Below are 24,172 nucleotides of genomic sequence, written 5' to 3'. Positions count from 1 at the left end.
ATTGGTCCTGAGTATGCAGATCTTTCTTCTCCAGGCTGACTGCTAAAGACAGGTAGGTCTCCTCTGGCGAGGCTGCTCTAGAAGTGAAAATTGCAGCATGCAGCATGAGAGCCGATGGTATCAAACCAGTCACCTATCGCTTGAACCATCAATGGCCAGTGTTGTTTTTATTTTTAAACTATGTCGGTGTGTGCATGTGGACAACTTCTGGGAGTCAGCTCTCTCCTACCACATGGGGCCTGGCCTTTCTTCACTGAGCCATCTCAGAAGCCCCACAAACACCAGTTCTAACACACTGGCTATTGTTGACCACTGAGGGAAGGAAATGAGTCAGAGACTGAGGTCGTAAACGCTACATCACAGAAACCCTCATGTTGACACCACTTAAAAGGAGGAACAAGCTTAACATGTGGAAATCGAGGCTGCTAGGCAGTCTACAAGATGGCACTGAGACGTCCATCACCCGGACACCGTCAGCGTGGCACATGGTGCTGGTGTCCTCTACACACTGCCTAGGCACCTTTCCTGTTGTTTTCTTTTTGTCTTTTCAAACGAGCTCTAAACAAAAAGCTGAGGCTTTCAGAAACATGAGCCACTTACTCAAATTATCATCATAAAAAAGCCCTGTTCAGAGAACTGGGCTCCACTCAAACCATCTGAGGAAGCAAAGGAAGGTCGTGCTGGCGCGTGTTTTACCTTAGAGAAGTATCCAACCAGATGGCACCCTTTCTCATCATTTTTTGTAAGGACATAAAAAAGGAACGGCTCGACATCATAATACAACGTTTTGTGGTCCAGGAAGAGCTTGGCTAACAAGCAAAGGTTCTGGCAATAAATTTTGCTCATATTCCCATCAACCTAGCAAAAGAAAAACAGACAACATTATTTAACATAAAAATACCACTAGGATATAAACTTGTTTCTTCTGTATATAATTTTAAAAAGTATATAATTTTATTTCTAAATCCTAACCTGTAAGATTAAAATACTCCATCAAAGACAGCAGTAAACAGAAAAGAGCTATTACTTGGAAAATCAGAATTCCACGTTTCTTCTTGTTAAGGTAAATTCAAGACAGCTAAAGTCTCCTTAAGCTTGTTCAAGAAACAGCAATGCTAGCAAAAAAGTCATTTCCACTTGCAGTCTATCGAGTTAAAATTTGTCAGGCATGCCCTCTTATTTTTAAAGTGAAGCCAAATAAATCTGAATTGAAGAAACAAATAAAAAATTTTATCATGTATGTTAAACTTCTGTTATTTTCAAATAAAAATAAAATAAATGAGCTGCATTATTCTGGTCCTTCAAAAGTGTGGATTAACAGCAAAGGCCTCCATTTGGTTTTATCCCAACTATCATTTTAAATATGATTGGGGAAGATAAAATCTCTGTGTTGGGAATACTTACAGAGAGAGTGAGATGAATCTCAACCTACAGTAAGTGCCATGATTACAGTCTACTTCTCTTCAAAATAAAAGACTCAAGCTGTGACACTGACAGCTCCCGACAGGAGCTGGGCACAGATGCCAATTTCTTTGATCAAATGTAGTGACTTGCTAAAACAGGGAGCCAACCAGACCCTGCATCCTTCTTCGGGGAGATGGGCCTTTGCTAACCTGAGCTCTTTAACAATGAACTTGACCATTCTCCAGTCTCCTGTGGACCATACAGGTTCTCACACTGCACAAATTATTTTTAGATTTCATATAACTATTTCCCTGGTATAGAACCTCAGTCCCACACATAGCAACATAATCAAATATAGGCAATGGGCACTGAGGATACAATTCTCTCTTTAATTAAAGGAAGTTTTGATATATTTGGCAGTATGGTCCTTTTGGAAATGGTGCTGTATTATATATAAAAAAGATGGAGATGTGTATCTGTATATCAGAAACGGAAATGAAATGCTGAAACAAACTCTGATCAAATGAAAATAAATAAAAGGAACAGACACAGAAGAGACTCACAAAATCCCCAGTAATCTGTGATTATTATTTACTTGTTTTTAAGTCACAGAAAATATTGAATAGTTTTTCCTGTAACTGATATATTCAATCAAGATGCTAGAAGAGGGCTTTAGGACTTATTTCACACCCTTAAGTGTATAAATAAACTACAAACCCACTTTCATCTCTGTGCTGTCCAAACACATGCCTAACAAGATGGATTATCTTGCCCCAAGAAGACCTCTTGATGTATTAGAGCTCCCACCACGGGCTTACTCAGGCTGACTTATTTAATAATTACCCAAGGCAAACAATGCCATTCGCCGTCTGGGAAAAAAGGAACAGCATTTCAAGTTTCTTTTAGTTAGAAGGCATCCAAGGCATCAGGGAAGGAGGGAAGGGCCAAGCTGACACTCCTCAAAGTGTCATGAGGCCATGAGACCAGCTCTGTACCTCCTCACTGGGGCTGGCAGAGCGGCACCCTAACATTAACACTACCAAGTAGGGTAACCTCTACTTGGCTTTCCCTCACATCAGGGAGCCTCACTAGGAACAATTTCTCCCACTTCTGCTCAGGGATGTGTGGCTATGACGGGAGGCATTCTGGTTGTCACCAGTGGATGGAGTGGGGCACCTGGGGGTTAGATGGCAGGATGTAACCACCTTCCAATGTACACTATAGTCCCTATAAAACGTATTATTCAGCTCTAAATGGCAGCAGTGCTCAGGCTGAGAAGCCTATGCTTGGCCTTTAGTGAGAACTAACAGGGCAACCTCACAAAGAATTCCCTTGCCCTTCAAACTTGCTGGAAAGAGCAGGAAAGGGCTTTAAATTAAAAAAAAAAAAACAAAAAACAAAACAAAACAAAACAAAAAAAAAACCATGTACCACAGCCAAAGTTTCCTGACCAGTCTTGAGAAAAAAACAAAAAACTGTGACCCTAAGCATGTCTGCGAGGGCTCTTAGTTCACATGAGAAACTCACGATCTTCGCTTTGTTACCGATGGCTGAGAAACACTGCAGGCCAGAGGAAAAAGCAACTGTAGAGCAGTTGATAGACTGCAGCCTGAGCATTCCAGAGGCCCCTACAGTACAGTGGTTTTCAGAAAGAGGCCAGCACGTCTGCTGTAGGAGGAAGGCTTGATCTGAGAACCCGGAATGTAGCACAGTCCTCCGGGATGGGCCACAGGGACGACAACAGAGCAAGGCGACAGAAGTGTCTCACTGGAGGGAAGTGAACAGTCCCAAGAAAAGAAAGCTTGATGTGCTCAACATATAACTGACCCAGCTAAACTAGATCCCCGAGATTGACAGGAGAAGCCCGGTTAAACACTGAAAATGAAGACTTTCTCTGCTAAGTCAATTCTGAAAACACAAACTGTCTTCAAGAAACCTACAATGGCAGACATGTGACCATGAGGGATTCTTGGGAAGAGCAGAGTTCTCTGGGACTGGGGAGAATCCTCACATCTGCTGGGATCTCACCCAAAGGATTTATCCACCCTGGTAGAACAGGATGGAAACACAGGTGTCTGTGTACTAAGCAGGTACATACAGCCGCTCAATTCCCAGGAAGACTGAGTAGCTGCCAGACGCTGGCTAGAGCTGCTAAACAAAGCTCATTTCTCCTGCCAAAGAATGTGCAATTTACAAAGAACCAAGGAGATCATAAATTCACTGGTGGATATATTTGTGTAGACCGGGATTGGGAAAAGACAAAAAAGTCAATGTGATGAAGCAGGAATTCTCCATCGGTCTAAAAGGTGGCTTAACGTGGTTAAATATTCCAAAACATGGAGCTATTTTTAAAAAGTGTGAATTTCAATGCCAAAACTGAACACATACTGCACTGTCTACACACAAACCACCCAAGTACACATTTAATAATTAAGAATAGTAGGGTTCAAAAGGATGCTTTTGTTCACATATGCTTACCTCAAATACTGAAAGGTCTTTTCTTCGGTAAATTTCATTCGCTGGAGGATGAAACCATCCACACTTTTTTGAGTGTCTTAGCAAAATATTTTTACTCTTCATATATTTAAGACAGAATTCACACAGGTAAAGCTTTGGTAATCTGTTTAAAAATCAAAGAATCTATCAGAATGATCACACTGTTCAAGGCAGAAAAGCTAAACGTTCAGTTCTCTCTAAGACAATGCAGCTATAAAATCTTTTGAAACTACTTTACAAAAAAAAGGGAAAAGCAGCTAAGTATGGTTGTGGACGCTGTTAACACCAGCAGCTGGAAGTCTCTATGAACCTGAGGCCAGCCTGATCTACATATCTAGTCCAGGCCAGCCTGAGCTACATAGTGAGACCCTGTCTCTCAAGAAAAAAAAAAGAAAGGGGGGGGGGGAGGCCAGTAATAAAGACATATAAAGACCTTAAAACATTTTTAATAAAATTTGTAATGTGATCTGACTCTACTTTGTAATCAATTAGCTAATTATTTAGAATAGTCCTATAGAAAGAAGGATTCTCAGACCTGGAGCCACCACCCCTTTAAAAAAAAAAAAAATTCGGAATGCCATCCTTCAGGGTGACCAAAGATATTTTTTTGAAGTTCAGATTTGAAGTCGTATTTCCAATAGTGTTAATGCATAGTGCTGTACCTATAACAATCTTTTATTTATAAGTGAACTTACTATTTTAAAAATCATCTGGATACCTATGAGGCAGAGGTCCTAAAATGTGGCTTCTATATCTGCTTCTGGATGAGAAAGCTGAAGTTTATCGTGTATGTGTGTGTGTGTGTGTATGTATAATATAGTTTATCACATATAATCTGAAGTAGTCAGTGCAGGGCTGACAGTGAAAAGCCCATATTTGTTTTCCACCAATTCCACTGCAGTTTTAAATTTTAAATTAGAAAGTGTTGTGGGTTTCATTTTTGTCTGCATTATTATATTCTTTAATCTGTACTCAATGATGCAGAAATTACAAACCACGTACTCTTTTTTTTAAAAGATATATTTATTTAATGCATACAGTGTTCTGCCTGCATGTCATGCCTACACACCAGATCTCATCATAGATGGTTGTGAGCCACCATGTGATTGGTGGGAATTGAACTCAGGACCTCTGGAGGAGCTGCCAGTGCTCTTAACCTCTGTCTGGGCCATCTTTCTAGCCCAGACCACGCATGCTCTACCCTTCTGAAACTAATAGTACTTTTACATAGCAGTAAGAGAGGGATGATGTGCTCACTCACATACAGACATGTACTTCAGTGATCTGGCCATTCAATCTTTCCAGACAAAGCCAATCAGAGAGCCTCTAGGTCAGGCTGCTTTCAGCTGTACATACATATTATGCAGATATGTAAATGATGCATACACATTTATGTACAGATGTGGTATCTAGTGACACATGACAATATATAGGCATTAGGTGGACCAAGTCCTCACTCTGTAGATTCCGTACTGACCTTGTCATCACTTCAGGAAATCTTAGCTGAGCTGTTCTTCCATTGAGAATTATGATTTTCTTTTTTTATTTTCCTTTTTTTTTTTTTTTTTTTCCAAGACAGGGTTTCTCTGTGTAGCTTTGCGCCTTTCCTAGAACTCACTTGGTAGCCCAGGTTGGCCTCGAACTCATAGAGATCCGCCTGCCTCTGCCTCCCAAGTGCTGGGATTAAAGATATGCACCACCACTGCCCAGCGATTTTCTGTTTTTATTAAAAGATTTTTTTGAGATGTAATTTCACTTGGTTGTCTAGGCTGGCAAGGGTAAAATGCCATGTGCCTTGATGTGGGTAACAAAAATGTTGGGGAATATGGTTGCCAAAACGTTCTCATAGTTAATCTCAGTTCAAGAAAAATGAGAAACTCTGATGGCATTATTTTCTCTTATTTTTTAATAAGTTGGCCAGAAATGGTTTTAAGTAATTTGGGGAAGGGTCTCCTAAAGTTATCTGCCACCCACTACTTCCTCCTATTTTTTCTATTATGCTAAATTTCTGGGGGAAAAAAACTTGAAAATAAAATGTGAGGAATTAGAAATAAAATTTACATCCTTAACTAGAAGAAAGCAAGTAGGGGAGGAAGTCTAGCAAGTACGATTAAATGGCTATTGTTTTTTCTGATTTGGTTTCATAAAAAAACAGCATTTGTCCTACTAACCAAATAAAACCAGCATGGCCTAGGAATTCAAAGAGAAACGTACAAGCTGTGGTTCCTAACGCTGAAGGAATACGCACGAATGTACAAAAACAAGCCAGCAAAAGTAAGCACGTGGCAGCAAACACTTTCAACTGACTACCAAAATTAATGTTGGTTATAGTTATTCATTCATTATTTCTGGAGACAAGTTTTCATGGCCATCAACTCAATATGCAAGGCCAAAGATGACCCTGACCTTCTGATCCTTCCGCCTCCACCTCCCAGGGGCTGGAGTTACAGGTACACACCACGACCTGTTTATATGGGACTAGGAGATAGAACCCGGGCCTCCTGCACACTAGGCAAGCACTTCCCCCACTGAGTGACGTCCTCAGACCTCAGGTTTACTCTCAAAATCATCCCTGCTTTAGAATCCAGTGTCTTCCTTGGTTCCCAGGGCCTCCAGGCTTGGTCCGTACCTTGCATATTCCTGTGGGTAAGGCGAGGAGTACCAGGTCTGGATTTCATATTTTCCAAACTCTATCACTGAAGGGTACCGACCACAGTCTTCCACTCCACTTTCACACTCTATTTTCTGATGAACAACAACAACAAGTACAATCAAGGTAAAACACAAGTACCAAGAAGAGAGCGTATTTCATTTACATGTTTTTTCATTTGAGGCTATTCAATCATATTGTTGACCTTAATTATTAATTTTCATGTCGTTAAAACAGGAAATATTAAGCATTTGTTTACATAATGCATAGGCATGCAAAATAATACCCTAACAAATATGTCAAAGATGGGTAATAAATGTGACGCAAGTACATCCCAAAGTCTATACAACCGGGTATCACAACAGACTGCAACGCATTCAAGTGACATAACAAGATGACGCGGCCACTACTAAGCCACTCGCAGTCCCCTGCTCCTATAGGAAGTTACATTTAAGCACCAGGGAGTTATCATCTATGCCGGGAAGTGGCGGAGTCCTGTTATCTCCCCTCCTCCCATGAAGTAAGCTACACAAGCCCCCGTAATCACTGTGGTAGCCTCAGTGTCTAGGATAGTACCTGATGTATGAAAAGAAATGTTTCTTGAACCCAAAACCTCAGCTTTGGGGCTGGTGAGATGGCTTGGCAGGTAAGGCATTTGCCGCCAAGGCTGATAAGCTGAATCTCATTTTTGGAACCCACATGAAGGAAGAAAGAGAATTAATTCTTGTAAACTGTCCTCTGACCTCTACACCTCCGCCATGGCACCGGTATGTGCCTCCCCTCCGCCCCTGCCCCCAAAGAGATTAATGTAATTTTAAAAATGAGCTTTGCCATGCTGTAAAGAAAGGGCCTTGAGTTAGCGCCGTCTGTCAGATAGCAACTTCTGTCCCTCACCCCCAGCCCGCACACAAAGGACGGTAACAAAGAGGGGAACCTGGCGTCGGCTTTAGCTGAAGAAGAGCAAACACCAAGGTCTGCCGAGGGCAGGATAAGGAATGAAAAGACACACTCGTTTCTGAGATCAAACCCCCAGAAGTCTTTAGCCTGACAGGACGCTGCTAAAAACAAAGCTAGAAGCCCACTGTGGACAATGTGACCTCCTTAAAGGGCAGAGGCAGGGCGGGACCCAACAGTAACGGCCACACACGACTGTCTCCTGACAGTCAAAAACAGCAATTACTTGTAAATATGTCTAAGAAGTCTATAGCCTTACTCTTGCATGTCTGCTGACAGTAACTGAAGTTGAGCTGACATGTTAAGTGGAACCATTTAGAGAAATTACTAGACAGTAAAAATAAAGACGACTTCGATTGATTATAAAACACAACATTTCACTCATCAATGCCAAAAAGTTAAAAACTGACGCGTTTTCATATGGCTGGCCATCTGCGTCAGACGAAGTATGGGTGAATTAGAAAGTGATGTGCTTTTTGGTTACAATTTGAAATTGTTATTTTACAAGTGTGGGGAAAAATTATCAGAAACTTCTTTAAAGCTACATCTTATTCTTTGTGTCTGAGTGAGCATTGAGTGTGCACGTATATGCCACGCTTCTGTGTAGGTCAGAGGACAACTTTCTGGAGCTGGCTCTCTCTCCCACCACGGGTTTAGGGATTGAACTTGGGTTGTCAGGTTTGCAGAGCCAAGTGCTTTTGCCCACTGAGCCATCTTGCTATCGCTACCACTATTTTTATTATTACTGAGACTGGGTCTCTCTGTATTATCCTAGTTGTCCTGGAAATTGCTTTGTAAACCAGGCTGGCATAAACTCACAGAGATCAGTCTGCTTCTGCCTCCCAAATGCTGAGATTAAAGGCGTGTGCCACCATGCCCAGCTAATTATTACTATATCTGTATATAGCACTACTCTGGTCTATTCTGTGAGACCAGTTGAGTCTTTTTTCTATATTGAAAATAGATAATTCTACAGTTATTGCTACAGTTAAAAAGATGGGCATAAACATTAAAAGAACCATGAAGGATATTGAGGGGATACTCTACAGCCTCAAGGTAATGATTGGAAGTTGTACAACTCTGGTTACTGCTACGTGGGATCTAGGCCTTACCTCCCAAGACAGTTCCTGGGCCTGCTTAAAAACGTCCAGATCCTCTTCAGTCACGACATCCTTGTTTCCGAAAACATTTACATCTGTACTTTCTTGTTTGATGCTTATTTTAATTTCAGTATCTGTCATTTAAAACCAGCAGAAAGTGTATTCACTGATTTGAAGCATGGGTGGCCGGTGTACATTAGCAAAATGGTACCGAATTAGCACAGTGGGCAATCAGGGATCTTTCTCCATTGAGCTGTATAATCTCGTACAGCTAAGCATGGCTCACAGATCCAACAGTAATTCTTTCCCTACTACAACTAAATTTTCAATTGAACATACATCACTGTCATCTTTTTATAATACATACGAGGGAAAGTAGGAATAATACAAGCAAAACATATTTTTCAACCAAGATTAGAAGTTATGTCTAGTTACAGCATTCTCATCATTAGTTTTGAGCTCATAAAATCTACCAATTTTTCCAAACAGCATATTTTGGCTTTTTGTTGTATAAAGGGTAACAAATGTAATGGGCCAATTTGTTCAATGAAATTTTGAAATCGGTTTTCTCCCTAAGGTGGATGGATACACACGCAAACACACTCAACCCCAATGCACACTTCACAGAATCACAGATCAGGCTCTGTGGAGACGGAAGCAGGATGAACTTCGTCATGAGAAAGCAATGGAGCAGAGAGAGAGGCAGGGCTGAAACACCTGGCTGCGGGCACTGCCAGCATACGCAGGGGCACTGGCTACAGAGGCGGCACGGGAGAACATGGCGGAAGCTGGACAGTGGCTGTTCATGCGGACTACAAAGCCAGAAGCAAGCTACGGAGGCATCTGGGGGCAGGAGTGCCTAGTGCCACTACGAATGGAAATAAATAAACAGTAGAAGGCCGGAGAGCATTAGTTGGAAGAACAACATTTTGGAGGTCTAGTCGGCATTAGGAAAAGGTCAAAGTCTCACTGCACGTGTGTGAAAGTGGAGAGGACAGAGAAACAGTAGAGCCTAGGTCACAGACAGGAGTTGATTTCTTGGTTCTCTCGGGGTTGGGGGAAGGGTGGGGCGCGGGTTTGGCTGGAGCCTCCACCTTTTGCTTACCATCATCCTGATCAGGGTTAATCCTTCCGTCTGCCAAGCTCCCCTTCCCTGGTGACGGGGTCCCCATCTGAGGGGTCACTTTATATTTTAATCTGCCTAGTATCCTGTGCTTTTTAAGAAAAGTTGTTCGCTTGAAGTGAGCAATGGCTTTAAAAATATGTCCTCTAGTCATCCCCCAGCTAGAGGAGGAGCGAGCAAGAAACCTGCTCCTAACGTCTCTTTTTCCAAAGAAACGGGCTTTAGCTTTTGCCGTGGAAGAGAATTCAGTTTTACGACGCATGCGTTTGGGTGCTGCATAACTCGGGTGTCCCTTTTTGCGAGACTGTCCCTGAGTGGCATAGATATGAGAAAGTCCATCAAAGAGTGCCTTCAGCTGGCTGTTGTTAGTAAGACTGCTAAAGGAGGGCTCACTGGACAGGCTGGAAGAACTCTGGGGAGAGGTAGAAGAGGAACTGCTGGACTTTTGTGAACTGGGGCTCTGACCAGAGATGGGGGTTGGGGGTGGAAGTGAAGAAGGTGGAGGTTTTAACTTTTGTGTGGTACCTGTGGCCAACACATGAGAAGTGCATGACTGTTTCTGAGAGACCTTTTTCCTTGGACGATAGTGCTTTGAAAAGTCTATTATTTCACCTCGTGATCTGCGACCATCAGGTGATGGTGTAAAAAACTTAGTAAGGCCATCAATGAGCCCTTTGGTTTTCTTGTTAACTTTAAGTGTAGAGGCAGAAATGTAGGTGGAGGTGGTGGTGATTTTGGTGGTGGCACCAGGCCGAGTGGGGTCTGTAACAGCCAATCTGCTGCTTGAGTCCTTCCCAGACGCAGCATGACCAGATGGAGGTGTGGTACAGACTTTAGTCTTTTGACCCCTACCAGGTGACCCCCTTCCTGTGAATGCATTCATGGATCCTTCATCACTGGTTACAGACCTAGGCAAAAATTTAGAGAATAGTATCAGCATTAAGCAATAGAATTATAAAGTTATCTAATAACAAATCTATAGAAACTAGATGCATAGTCAATGTACTTGAACTTAAAATTAATTGCAACCTCAAGAATGTTTTTTTTGTGTGTGTGTGTACCACCACCTACATGTTTCTTGGCTGGAAAAGATAACAGAACCTACTTCGTGTGTGATGACCCCCAGGGCCCACTCAACAGGTACTAGGAGAATCCATGTGGACCCAAGCGTAGTACAAGGAAGAAAACACCCAATGATTTCATTACAATTAGACAAAAAAATAAGTCATCCCCAGTGTTGTTATAAGTAATAATGATTTCTTAGAATGTCCTTTAAGAAGTATTAGAGGAAGTAGGTCAGATGTGTGATCCAGAGTAAAAGTATATACTTATTTATAGTTAGAAACAATTTTTCACTTAGTCTGGAAACTTACAGAAGCAGAATTTGGGTGTGTTTATAAATTTGTACTAAAAATAAAAAGAAAGGATCCTCTTCTAGCAGTTTGTGCTCGGGATGATAAAACAGCCAATAATACTCTCCTAGGAGAGAAGACAATTACAGCATAAAATATTGCTGAAAAAAAGGACAATTGCAAAAAACAAAAACAAAAACTGAAGAAATGATTAAAGAGAAGCCGCGGCAGGTCAGACATGACATGGGGGTCTGGCGGAGAAGCAGCACATTTACCATGGTCATTATCAGACACTTGGCATCAAGACCTCTGCCTCCTACTTTGACTGACATTTCGCTTCGTGTGATGGTGTGGTCTGGCCATACTGCTGTAGGAGGCCACTCCACAAACACAGCTGCCTACATGAATGGCAGCTGACTGCCTGCACCTCAGGCCAAGACTTGGGAAGCTCCCCATGTTGCAGGAGGAATTTATACACTAGAAACATTTGCATATGAGTATGGCAGTGCTGAGGCTCACAGTTACCAATTTAGCTGAAAGCTAATGGAGAAATGGAAGCCTGAGAATGGTATGATAACAAATTACCAAAAGACCTTAAATAATTACAAATAGAACACATTTTCGTGCCTATATTGTACACAAAGATTTAATGAACCAATTTCTGTAAGGTTCATCTGAGGTGGCTCAGTTGCCAGGATCTTTGCCCGGTACCACTATTTCAGCCAAATCAGATGAACGCAGGAGATCTCTGGTGTCACTACAAGACACAGTGAGGGTTACGAACAAACAAGTTATCCAGGCTGGAATGTCTGCATTAAAATGCTGCATCTGGACTGGAGCTAGAATAGACCGCCCAGAAAAGACAATATGCTTATAAAGCATGTAAAAGAAAATCTCCCTAGACTATCTTAAAAATTCCTGAGCTCAAAGGACAATTTTGGACAAACATAAAGTTAGGATTGGTGCCAGGTGCAATTTTCAGCTGTGTCCTTTGTTTAAAAAGTTTATATCCTAATTTTCATTTTATAATTGGACCCTGAGGATATGGTCCCATTTCAAGAACAATGCCTACACAGGACAAATGAAAAAACACAATTTCTACTTTAAATGATATGAAAATGAAGATTTTATTCATAAATATTTTATATTTGTTTCTAGGAAGCAACAACTAAAAATCCATTTAAAATGTCTAGCCTACCAGTTAAAGGGCTTTCATTAATTTCATAGAAAGTTCTAGAAAGGAGCCTGCACTTTCTACTTTTCCTTTGGTGGACAGTGCGGAAGCACTTCTCAGAGCACACAATGCAGTGAACTACTTCAGGTGACAAAAGGTGGGCGGGGGACCTGCTCATGTACAAAGCACAAGGCCCCTGTCCTTAAGCCCCCAAGACAGCCCTGGCTGTCCTAGAACTCCCTCTGTAGTCCAGGCTGGCCTCGAACTCAGAGATCCATCTGCCTCTGTCTCCCAAGTGCTGGGATTAAAGGGGTGTGTCACCACACTCAGCCCTGTCTATGTGTTTCTTAATACTACAGGTCGTCAAATCTATACTCTATGTGTTAAACACACATTCACTTAATCCTTTCTCAGCTAGGCTTTAATGGCAATTACACAACAAAAGAAGTTGGAAACGAGGCTATCAGAGGAGAACTGTGGTTTACTGCAAAATACTGTATCTGTATTTCTGCACATAGCTGCACCTGCCAAAAGGACCTGTCTAACTCTATAGGGACAAACAGTCATTTATAGGTTTCTCAGAAGCTACTATTTTGGGAAAGAAATCATAAAAAGTGGTGATATTACATTGGCATCAGAAGGGATTGTTATCTATTACTCTCTGTTTTAAGAAGCTCCTGTGAAAATATTTATAAAACTGAGCTGTTTTAATGCTCAACCAATAAAAGGGCTGAGGAAGTTTGCAGTTCTTACAACACTTCCATTTTGCTGCTTGAAATATGTCACTCGGTATCATAGCTACTGCCAAGAGAAGACCCCAAAATACCAACTGTAATTAAAAAATGTTATTTTGGGGGGAAAATCCCACAGCTTATGCAAAAGGAAAATATTCCTCATTGAGTTTAGAAAAATTATGCTAAAAAAAAATCTAACAAAATTCAAGGGGATTACAATTACCTACATTTTTTAAAGCACAACATATAAGATTTCTTTTAATAAGATCTCAACCTACAACAATCGTTGCTTTAATTTATTTTTCGGTCGTCCAATGGGTTTTGCATATCGTCGTTTTATTTGTGCGGCTTTCTCATGGAGTAGTTTTCTTCCCTTTTTCTTTGGTCTGCAGACTTGGCAAATCCACATCCCTGAATTAATATATATATGAAAAGACATTTTAATGTTTCACTTAAGGAGAAGGTATTAAATATAAACCTGCAGCTGTAGTAACCTGACCAAGGGTGCCTGTATGCAGAACTTTCCGTGGACAGGGGGTCACTCTGTTGTTCTCTTCAGAAAGCCATTGCTAAGGGTCAAAGGCCCCTGGTGAAGGGAGAGCAGAGCTGGCCCTAGCTATCGCCCATGGCACTCAGCCTCCCACCACCCCACAGTCACCCTGGAAACTGTGTGTGTGTGTGTGTGTGTGTGTGTGTGTGTGTGTGTGTGTGTGTGTGTGTGCACGGATCTATGCCATGTATACACACCTAAGAAGGCCAAAGAAGCATTGGATCCCCTGGAACTAGAGTTACAGGCAGTTGTAAGCTGCCTGGTCCTCTGGAAAAGCAGCAAGGTTCTTAACCATGGAGCTATCTCTCCAGCCCAAATCTTTTATTCCTTTCTTATTATCACTTGGGAAGGAAAATTTTCAAGTCAATCAGACTTCTGAACTTGTATAGGGAAAAAAGACGTTTGGTTTGTTTATCAATTGCTTTTGGAAATTTCAAACATTGAAAATGATGAGTTTAAATATTTTAAAATTAAAACAACAACTTTAAGTTCTCTGGCATGATAATAATTGAAAAATTATATGTCTGGCCTATGGTAATTGGTCAATTGAAAAAACAGAAGCTGTGACTATTATAGACAAGTTTAGTCTATCAAAAAGTCCCAATTCCAATCAGTGGGAAGTAAGCACGGGACTTAGTCCACTATCCGGAAGGAGAAGAACTACTTCCTCGTCTTCACAAGAATGGTTCACTCGTTTCCTTTCCCTCTTCATTAGATGAGGCCTCAAGTGACCTAGGATGGCCTTGAACTCTAGAGCCTCCTGCCTCAGTCTCCCAAGTGTTGGGATAACAGGTGTAAGCCACCACAAGCACTTACAAAAAGTTTATACACTAACTAAAAAAAAAAAAAGGTTTTTTTAAAAAATGATCCAATGCATACATAGCTCCCTAGTAAAATATAATTTCCATGGGGGTAGGGAAGGATAGAACCATAAAAACCTAGGCAAAGAATACTCTGTGAAAAAACAAAATGTTGCAGATATCAGGAATCTAAATCTGGTTAATATTTATGTAAAACTGAAGCTGTAAGTACTTGAACCTGAACAGAAATAAATGATTCAAGTATAAAACAGGTACTTCACAAATGATAATATAGTCAATAACCAAAAAAAGTTCAGTGTCTCCTTAATGAAAAGGGAAAAACTATCACAATTTTTTGCTTACTATCAAATTGATTTAAAATATTAACTAAGACTAGTTTTATCAAATCTAAGATAGTACTAGTCATAAGACGAAAATCATTTTAAAGATGTTAGAACGTAAAAAAGTATGTCTCAGCCTCAGTGAATCTACTGGTGTTGAGTGTCATGAATATAATTCCTCACACTGGTGGTCAGCGTAAAAACTGACAGCCTTTCAAGTAAGTGGCCTCTAATTAGACGACTCCTCTCTACGAATTCATCTTCAGGAGTGAGGGAAACACTTGCAACATTAAGTATCTACCGTAGAGAATTGGTTAATTAAATCAATTATGGTTCATTTATATATGAGGTTGCAAAATCAAGTACCTCCAGGAAGCGCCGTGACGGCAAATGACTAACGCAAATTAGAACACGTGACAACAGGGAGCGTGAGAGGGTGGCAGACCAAAGCATGCATGCCCCGCCGAGACAACTCAAGACCAAAAGTTCAAAAATATCGTGCCGACAAAGCTCCTCCATGGCCCAGAAGCAGGTTGGAACCCCTGCTCTATATTATGGTGCTGAGCATGACTCTTCTAAAATCATGTTTAGGAGAGCAAGCAATGATATGAGGATGCTTACAATCTGTTACTAAGAAGGAGAAATCGCAAAAAGTTACATACGCATGTGCAGCAGCACGCTCCTTTGGAAAGGGAGTGTAGAGGCAGGGAAAGCATTGGCAATTATTTTTTTCTCTGTTCCTCTTATGCTTGTTATTTTCTATACCTTTCACAATGTCAATGTATATACAGTATAATAAAAAGGCAAGGTCATTTTTATCATTTTTAAATGCTTAACATATTGCAGACTGTGAGGAGGGCAGGGGAAGGCTGGGCATGGCTGACTTACACAAAACAGAGAAGGACGCTCCAAATTAAACCAGATGCAAGAAAATTCACATGGTCATGCTTTGAACCATCAACCAATAGCCGAAGCCTGGTGACGGCCCCCTGTTGAAGTACTCTCAAGCACGAGAACTCACTTCCTTTACTGGAGAATACAGTGATGTGAAGTCTTACTAACTAGGGAGCTGTTGCAGGGGAAGAGAGTCCTCCCAGGTCTGAATTAGAATGTTACACATGTCATCCCAAACCAAATAATTTTATAATACTCTTCTATTCACAACCTGCAAGAATGTGGGTGTGAGGAGGGGGAACTCCTAGACATCAAAATAAGGTTAATAAATAAGTAAGAAACTATTTTGTTTGTTTCACAGTGCTGGGAATTGAATTAGAACCTCAAACATGCTAGGCCAGCGCTCTACCACTGAGTTACATTCCCAGCCCTACATTTTTAATATGGTTTAAAAGTTCACCTTTTGGCATTCTGGAAAGTGGTGGGTCACAGCACTCCATATGGAATCCTCTATCACAGGAATCACAAAAAAGCATATTATCCTGTAATATAACATATTAGAGACTAATTGAGACCAAGACCAACTATAGAACACCAACATCCTCAAGTTACCAGGTTAGCAGTAAAATGTAATGAAGGAGCACCAATTTCCCGGGTGTGGTGTACCATTCCCATGGTTTAAACACGTAACCATTCTGTCAGAGGAAAGCCTGAGCGCCAGGATCTCTCCCCCCTGTGCTGGGACGTGGACAGCATAGTCACTGCATTTTTGCCCTGGCCCCGACATGCGCTGGGACGTGGAAAGCATACTCACTGCATTTTTGCCCTGGACCCGACATGCGCTGCATGTCTTGCACTCGATGCACTGCCACCTCAAGGCCTTCACATTGGCGGTTAATTCAGGACAAAATTTCAAACAGGATGGGTGTCCTGCAATAAAAAGCATATTACTCTATGTCAATAGTGTCTCAGTTTTTGGTTTAAAAAAAAAAGGGTTTTTTTAATTAAAAAAATTTATTTATTCTTATTTTTAAAAATTTCCTTTATTCACTGTCCACTGGTGCCAACCAGTGAGCCTTAGGAACTTGAGACAAAATAGGTCAGAGACTTTGAGCTCTACAAGAGACTTCTCTTCTCTCTCTCATGTCTGTCTTCTTCCCCTGCCTATACAGAACGATTGTGTGAATCTGTTCCGGGAGAAAGCTGGACATGTATCCCAGTTCCAACCATCAGTCTTACCGGACTTGAAGACTGCATATGTGTTCTGTTAGCATTCCTGCCCTGTCATCTCCCCCAGCCACCGTGTGCCCACAGCTCTTGAGTACGCTACACAGTATACTGCTCTCTGTGTGATGAAATCACACATTAACAAAAGATGGCTAAAGGAAAAGCGAGCTGAGCTTAGTGTGGTGGTACACACCTGTGGTAACAGAACGCAGGAGTCTGACTTGTACAAAGCAAGATCCTGTCTTAACAAAGACCTGGGGCTGTTTGAGAAGCCACAGCTCCAAGCGGCTTAACTAATTCACTCATCTAATGCTACATAAAGAACACTTACTACCGAGGCAGACCCAGAACATCCCACTGCCACCCAGGTCCTGAAAGGTAGGGACCAAGCATGGAATTTGTGAGTTGAAGAAGACAGAAGAAGATAGAGTAGGCTGAGAAGCCACCTTCAGCAGGCTCCCTCATTCTTCTAGAGCAGTGTGCTTTCCACACAACTTGGGGTACTTTTTACCCAGCAACGTTCTACATGGCCAGTCTGCAGAATCCCCAGCGGAAGGAGACCAGGGTTCCATGAGTGAGAGAGGAGAGTGTGAGCTGAGCCTCTGGAAAGCGGCTCCACTTAAAAACTAATGGCTTTTTATCACCCAACCCCAAGGAGATATCCAAACTTGATTATTATTTCTTTTTTAAAAATCTGCTCTTTAAAGAGTAAGAGCATTAGCAAATCCCATGTGAGAGAACTTATAACCAAGCTGCACAAGGAAATCTGAGGGGTAATAAAAAAAGCAGATTCTGTAATTTCCAAACTGTTTTATAATTTCCTGACTTTGGCAGCTTCATTGTTTAAATATGTATTTTGGGTTCCTGCCAAGAAGGTTCTCCTCCCTAAAGCTTAACAGGTGCTTTCATAAAACTCCACTCACCAGGAGATCTGGCTTTTTGAAGAAAAACATTCAATATCAATCATCAATACCATTAATAAAAGTTCACAATTCCCTACTCTTAAAAAAAAAGTCAAAACATCTGTATTTAAGATGTTGAGAAAATCACATGTTGCCAAATGATTATAACCCCAGGCTGGGAGAGACACCCAGGCAGATACAGTTAACCTCTGGCATGGTCTTCACCAAGAGCTTCCCAATGAAATGAACAGGAGAAGAAGGGTTAAATATAGAAAAGTGACATTGATCACCTCTCCCTGCTCAGGACCAGCAAATAAAGACAGCTCACTTGTTTACCTTGAAGAGTATGCCCAGAACAGAGAGGCAGGAAGCTACTTTGATCAGCTCACCCCCTCATGCTGAGGGACTAAAAACTCAACTTTTAAAGAACAGCAATTTAAATTCCACCCTTAAAATGGATCCTATCAGCTTAAAAATATACCATTTACTCCTTCCCTCCTCTTTATTACTTCCTGTAAGTCATACATCACCAGCACATATGACCTCAATTTCATGCACTGAATTTTTCCTCTACATTAGAATCTCCTTTTGCGCTTTGTAGCTTAGTCTTCAGTAACTAAGGTAATTCATATCATATTACAGCTTACTATTTATTCCTATAGATATCATACAATAGAGACTTTTAATAATTTTGCATTTTCAAAAGTAATAGATTCTGGCCATTTTCGATCAAAAGCATGGAACATTTTTCCTCTTAATGCTTTCTTCCACTTTAAGCAATAGTATCTCAAACTACTACTATTTAAGCTGTCCTATCCAATTCCAAAACCCTCAGCCCATCTTTCTTTTAGGAAGCAATCTTCCCTTTATTTAGCTTAAGAGAATTGGCTATAGATCCTTCCAGTTCTACATTTCTATGGTTCTGTAAAAGACGCTGAGCAATGAAGAGACATTTCCATTTTCCTTGCTCACATTAACTTTAAAATAAAAGATTGTAACTGAGTCTTGATGTATTGCTGTACGATCTACAGCAATGATGCTAGGACTCGATGGTATTGAGAATGTAATCCCTTACCTCCTACTGAGCCATTCCACAGACTTAGCGGTCCTCTAAAATCCTTGTTCTCTCTGCTGAGAGAATTCATGACGGGTTGTCTTTCTGGAAACGGTTTTACTACTTTGGTTTGCAATGTATCAGAGAACCATGTTAAGTCTTCATTCATTTATTCGTTGTTATATAAGCACATAAGTATTCATAGTTTATAATAACTTTTTCTAGTAAAATTGAAGGAAAATGGTTTAAAATTAGGAGCCACAAACCAGGAGGAAATGCTTGAGAAGAAAAACCACATGAAGTAAATACAACAATGACTCTGAGAGACATCTATCCCCCAATCCCCACACCACGTAGAGAAAGCAACTCTACAGGCCTGGGCACAACTAAGGGACAGACTTCGTGAGTGGAAAAGAAGAGATGTTGGGAGCACGCAACAATCTCCACTTGTCACAGCAGCCTCTAAAAATGCAGGAAGGAAAGCCAGAAACAAATACTGAGGTTGGCCTCTGGCAGCTGGGAAGGGGATTCACCTGCCAGCAAGGCATGGGCTTACCAAACAACTAACTGACTCCTACCACAACCAATGGACTAGGGTATGGACCTTCTCTCCCTAGTTTCTCTAGAAAGCAGCCAACCCTTCTGACAACTTGACTGTACTCTGTTGAGTCCTACAACAGAGTTCTGTCCTATAGCTGTAAAATATTAAATATGCTGTTTCAAACCACTAAACTGTTGCAATCTGTTACAGCGCCAATAGAGAAATAAATACATACTTACATACATAAATACATACATGGCTGGGGATGTAGCACCATAACAGAGCACTACCTAGCATGCACGAGGCTCTGGATTCAATGAGGGTGGGAGGGAAGGAGGGAAGAACAGAGGAAGGAAAGGCTAACAGTCAGAGAGCAGCCCCTGAGAGCAGTTACTCAGCCATCAGCAAGTGTGCACGCCCTTCCTTCAGTTGACATCTAACAAGCATTAGAAACAGAGAGAAGAAGATGGATGTGAGTCCTACCTTTTGGGTCATGTTATATAGCATTAATGCACTCCAGAAGCAGAGACAGGTGAACTGAAAGTTCAAGACCAGCCTGGGCTACAGGGCAAAACCTGACTTAAAAAAACCAAAGTTCAGAGACATAGCTCAATGAGACAATGCTTACACCAAGCATGCTCAAGTTTGGTCCCCAGCACCACAAACACTAACAACAAATCTTAGCAAAGAAATACCTTTCTAAGCTGGATGGTGGTGGTGCACGCCTTTAATCCCGTCACTCGGGAGGCAGAGGCAGGTGGATCTCTGTGAGTTTGAGGCCAGCCTGGTCTACAAAGCGAGATCCAGGACAGGCACCAAAACAACACAGAGAAACTGTCGTGAAAAACAAAAAAACAAAAACAAACAAACAAACAAACAAAAAAACCAAAACCAAACAAATAAAAAACCCCAAAACCTTCCTGCTCTTGGAGCAACCGGCATCCTACGTATGGGCACACAGTCAGTTACTGAAAAAGAAAACATCCACTGTCCTATTCTCACACATCAAAGGATCACCAAAACCACTTTGATTCTATGTCCTAACCAAAATCCTGCATGCTAAACAGATCCACATTTCTCCATCAGACACAGAGATTTGCTGCTATAATATCCTAGAGCTCATCTTGACGTAACTTTGCATCAGTTATTCCAATGCAGCCTAAGTGACCTGTGTAGCTTCTAAATCTGACCACAGAATTTTCTCTGTCCACCATAAAGTCTTAGGAAAAATGTAATTCTTTCATATAGGCCACAAAACCCTTCCAAACTGGACCTCTGTTAACTCTATTCCATACCACTGAATCCTTTGTATTCTGCACTAATACTCATCAGATCTTCTCTCCCAAGTACATGGAGCTCTTCTCTACCTCTGTGCACGCCCCCTTCTCCCTTCCAGCCTGCCCTCCTCTGACCCCGCCTTCTACTCCCACTCTTGTGAAGGAACCCCTTCTCTTTTCTCACAGTGACTTCTTGGATTACCCAGGAGCCACACGTGTGTTGGTTCTTGACAGCATCAGCAGGGAACCAGGCTTCTGATGTTGTGATGCTCAGCCTCACCTGAGGTCCAAAGCAATGGAGCCAGCTGACTGTAGACTAAAACCCCCAAACTACGATCCCAAATCAACTTCTGACTCGTCAATTTCTTATTCAGATTGTCTGGTGACAGTAAACAAAACTCTAACAGCATGTACCCAACAAGAAGATTTCTGCTTCTTGCCTCTCACTGTGGATGGCTCACTGCTGCAGCGACTTCTGGAGAGTAGGGCTCCCCTTCTTCCCCCTCCTCTTCCTATTTACTCTTCCTTTGAGGTGAGGCTCTCATTCCTCTTCTTTCTATGTATTCCTCTTGGAATTTCCTTCTAGTCAAGACTCTCCTTTCCAACCCAATGATCCAATCTGTGTCTAGTCAGTGTGAAACTAGATGACTAACAAACTGCTCCCTGAGGCATTTATACATAACATCCCTAAGAAACCAGTGCTTTGGAAAAAAAAAGAAGCCTGGAGAGCAAAGACCGCACCTCACCAGCTCCCCCAGCACCAAGTCTTTCAGGACTGACACGGGGGTAAAGAGGAACTCAGGGTGGGCGCCAGAGCTCCTGAGTGTGGGCTGCTACTCTACCCATAGCTCTCACTCCTGTTCTGCGGAGGGGTTCTCCCCCTCTCCCAGCTGCACCACAGCAGCCTCTCCTGCCTCCTGTTTCAATGAGCTCCCACTTAGTACGATGCTGTAATTTTGAACTGTACACTTATCTTAGATTTGCTAATTTGAAAACACACATGCACACAACTCATCTGTAAGTAAGATTTAACCACCCGGCAATCTGAGCAGCAGACACAAAATTTCATTTGGTATAATATCTAATACTTATGTGAAGCTAATTAAAGATAATTTGGCCTTAATGAGGCAAGGAGAATATAACAGTGTTAATTTCAAAGTAGGCTGATCCATGAAAGTCAAGTAAAATCACTCCCCAGCCTCAGCATTTCCTCAGACCTGAGGACTGTCTCACAGTTCCCAAATTCCTGAGTGGCTAGGATAAGCCCCTGATGTGTGTCACACCGCTGACCATCTTCACAGGACCATTTACTACCCTCATGGTGGTCCTGTTATTCTTCACATTGTACAGAAAGAGAAAAGTACAGTTATAGCCAGCAGGGAAGAGAAACGGGGCCCAGGGCTGGGGACACCACATTTGGGGCACCTCTATGCACCTCACCTCACCTCACATTTTAACTTGACTACATATGAACTTGAGCACTTTTTTTAAAAAAGGACTTCTGGCAGGGGGAGAAGTAAGAAAGAGTTCTGGTCATTTGTAATTCAGTCATCTTAGAAATGGAGAAAAGGCCAATGAGCTGACTTCAGGGTGGAAGCAGAAGGAACCAGTTACACTCCTGTCTCTGAAGCTCAGCACAGTGCAGTCTTCCCCACACAAACGGTGCTGCAGAGAGAGGTGACTGAAAGCACTGAGCACATATGGGAAACACATTGAATAATCATCTTCCTTATGGCTGCATCTGGACTTCCTTTTTCTGGTTTTATACTGCTCATGGACATTTTTCTTTTTTAACAAAAATATCTTATGTGCAGAATCCCTTTGATCCTTATAAACAGTCCCAACTCCATCCTGGAACCAATAGGTCCTTCTGAGTATGAGAAGGCAGCCATCTCCACAAGGTCAACTGGAGGACCAAGTGTTTTAGTCCCACTGGAGCTGCAGGACTGGACTGGACCAGCATGGCTCCCACCAGGACAGGGCCCTGCAGAAGCATGAGGTCCATCATCTGTTTTCATCATAAATAACCAGGTGTCAAGACATAGCTTAAAACACAAGGACTCCAGTACCTCCTAGAATTTGGCACATTTTATTTTGATGCTTCAATTTTAAGAGGAAAAAAAGAACATAGGCTGCTTGCCTAATTGACCAGAATACGTGTCTACACAGTATTTCACAACAGGGATCTTCTCCCAGTCACTGAAGTAGTCGAATGCAAGGCGCTACACTCACAGAAGATGAAGTGAACTGCCACACAGCAGCAGTGCTCCACTTTAGAGTCTGGAGAGGCACCTCCAGGCATCGTCTGTGCTCTCCAGACAGACACAATGCCCTAGGGCTTAGATTTCTGCCAGTGACAGAAGTAGACATGATCCTGGGACAGAAACCCTCAACCCATTCTGCACTTGTTAGAAAACAAAGGGTACTTTTGAGGACACAAAAGGAACCAATGCACCAAACAGCCCTAGCCCGACCCTAGGAAGTATGAATGGAAAAGTACGAAGCTTCGGCGGAGAAAAAGACATTTCAGCAACTTCAGTGCAGAGGGGGTCAGACCTCCCTCTGGCGGGTCTTCAATCTGGAAAACCAGGGGAAGTTGATTCTATCAGAAAGTCTGAGATTGAGACCTTATGAGGAAGGCCTTGAAGTTTTGATAAAATCCTGGATTCCTTAGCAACTCAGCAGGGCTGAGTGTGTCACTAGCGGCAAGGAATACATAAAGAGAGCTTCTCTTCCCACATTTCAATACCTCCACAACCTGTCTAGGTGCCCAGATAAAGAGATGCTAAGGAAAATGAAACGATGGAGAACATTTTTAAAAGTAAGCTTAAACTCCACAGCTAAACACCAGATAGGTGAATACCATAAACTTGATCAGGCAGTGACAAACAAACAAGAATAATTCATCTGAAATGAGCCAATGAGAAGACCTACAAGCTAGGTAAAGTCAGAACTGATGAGTGGGGCACTCCCTCGCCAGCACAGCGGGGAGATCATAGGGTTGAAGTGTATTACACGGAACACACAGATAATGTTTCTGGGCTCTCGTCACTATCCATGACACCACAGCCAAGTCAGAGAATGTTAGTGAATCTGTAAAGTCCATCAAGAAGGCTGTCAGAGTACATTCTTCAGGTAGGGTTTGAAATGTCTGCCGAACCACAAATGGCCTATCAAGTTAAATCTCTGCATTATGAGTAAGAATCATTTCACAACATTAACATTCCTCAGTATGGAATATTTCCTCTATCCAACCATCAAGCAGCTGTCCAAAGTGGTGCTAACATTTTAAAGTATTTACAGCAATCAAGAATGACAACAGGAAGTGTTGGGAAGCGTTACAATGGGTGGCTCATTTATGGTCTACAGCTCGTGTGGACTACGCACTTGGCTGTTTAGTTCTTTACGTCTAGAGGTAAGTGCCATCATTTCTAGTGAGGGCAGCACCTCACGGAATGACTAGGTGACTGGATGGAAGGAAAGGGTCTAGGCTGGGGCTGGCTCTGCGTAAGAGCATGGTACAGGTTCTCCAGGGCTGGTTTTGCTTCCAGTGAGAGGGATTGAACCTAGGATCTTAGGCAACTGCTTTACCATGGAAA

General features: G+C 41.9%; 1 protein-coding gene across 1 annotated transcript in view; it reads right to left on the bottom strand.

The window, feature by feature from the left end:
• Positions 1–24,172, bottom strand: part of Kat6b (lysine acetyltransferase 6B) — a 212,897-nt gene that overhangs the window by 38,327 nt on the left and 150,398 nt on the right. The window contains exons 5-12 of the mRNA XM_059273847.1: positions 16,387–16,502; positions 16,033–16,114; positions 13,266–13,398; positions 10,253–10,635; positions 8,617–8,738; positions 6,530–6,645; positions 3,883–4,024; positions 697–858 (exon numbers count right to left, since the gene is read on the bottom strand). Coding sequence (XP_059129830.1) covers positions 697–858; positions 3,883–4,024; positions 6,530–6,645; positions 8,617–8,738; positions 10,253–10,635; positions 13,266–13,398; positions 16,033–16,114; positions 16,387–16,502 — 1,256 coding nt within the window. The remainder of the gene's footprint in view (positions 1–696; positions 859–3,882; positions 4,025–6,529; positions 6,646–8,616; positions 8,739–10,252; positions 10,636–13,265; positions 13,399–16,032; positions 16,115–16,386; positions 16,503–24,172) is intronic.

Source organism: Peromyscus eremicus, chromosome 9 (assembly GCF_949786415.1).
Source record: "Peromyscus eremicus chromosome 9, PerEre_H2_v1, whole genome shotgun sequence".
Lineage (NCBI taxonomy): Eukaryota > Metazoa > Chordata > Mammalia > Rodentia > Cricetidae > Peromyscus > Peromyscus eremicus.
Note: the sequence above shows the minus strand (reverse complement) of the source record. Positions and strands in the feature narration are given on the sequence as shown.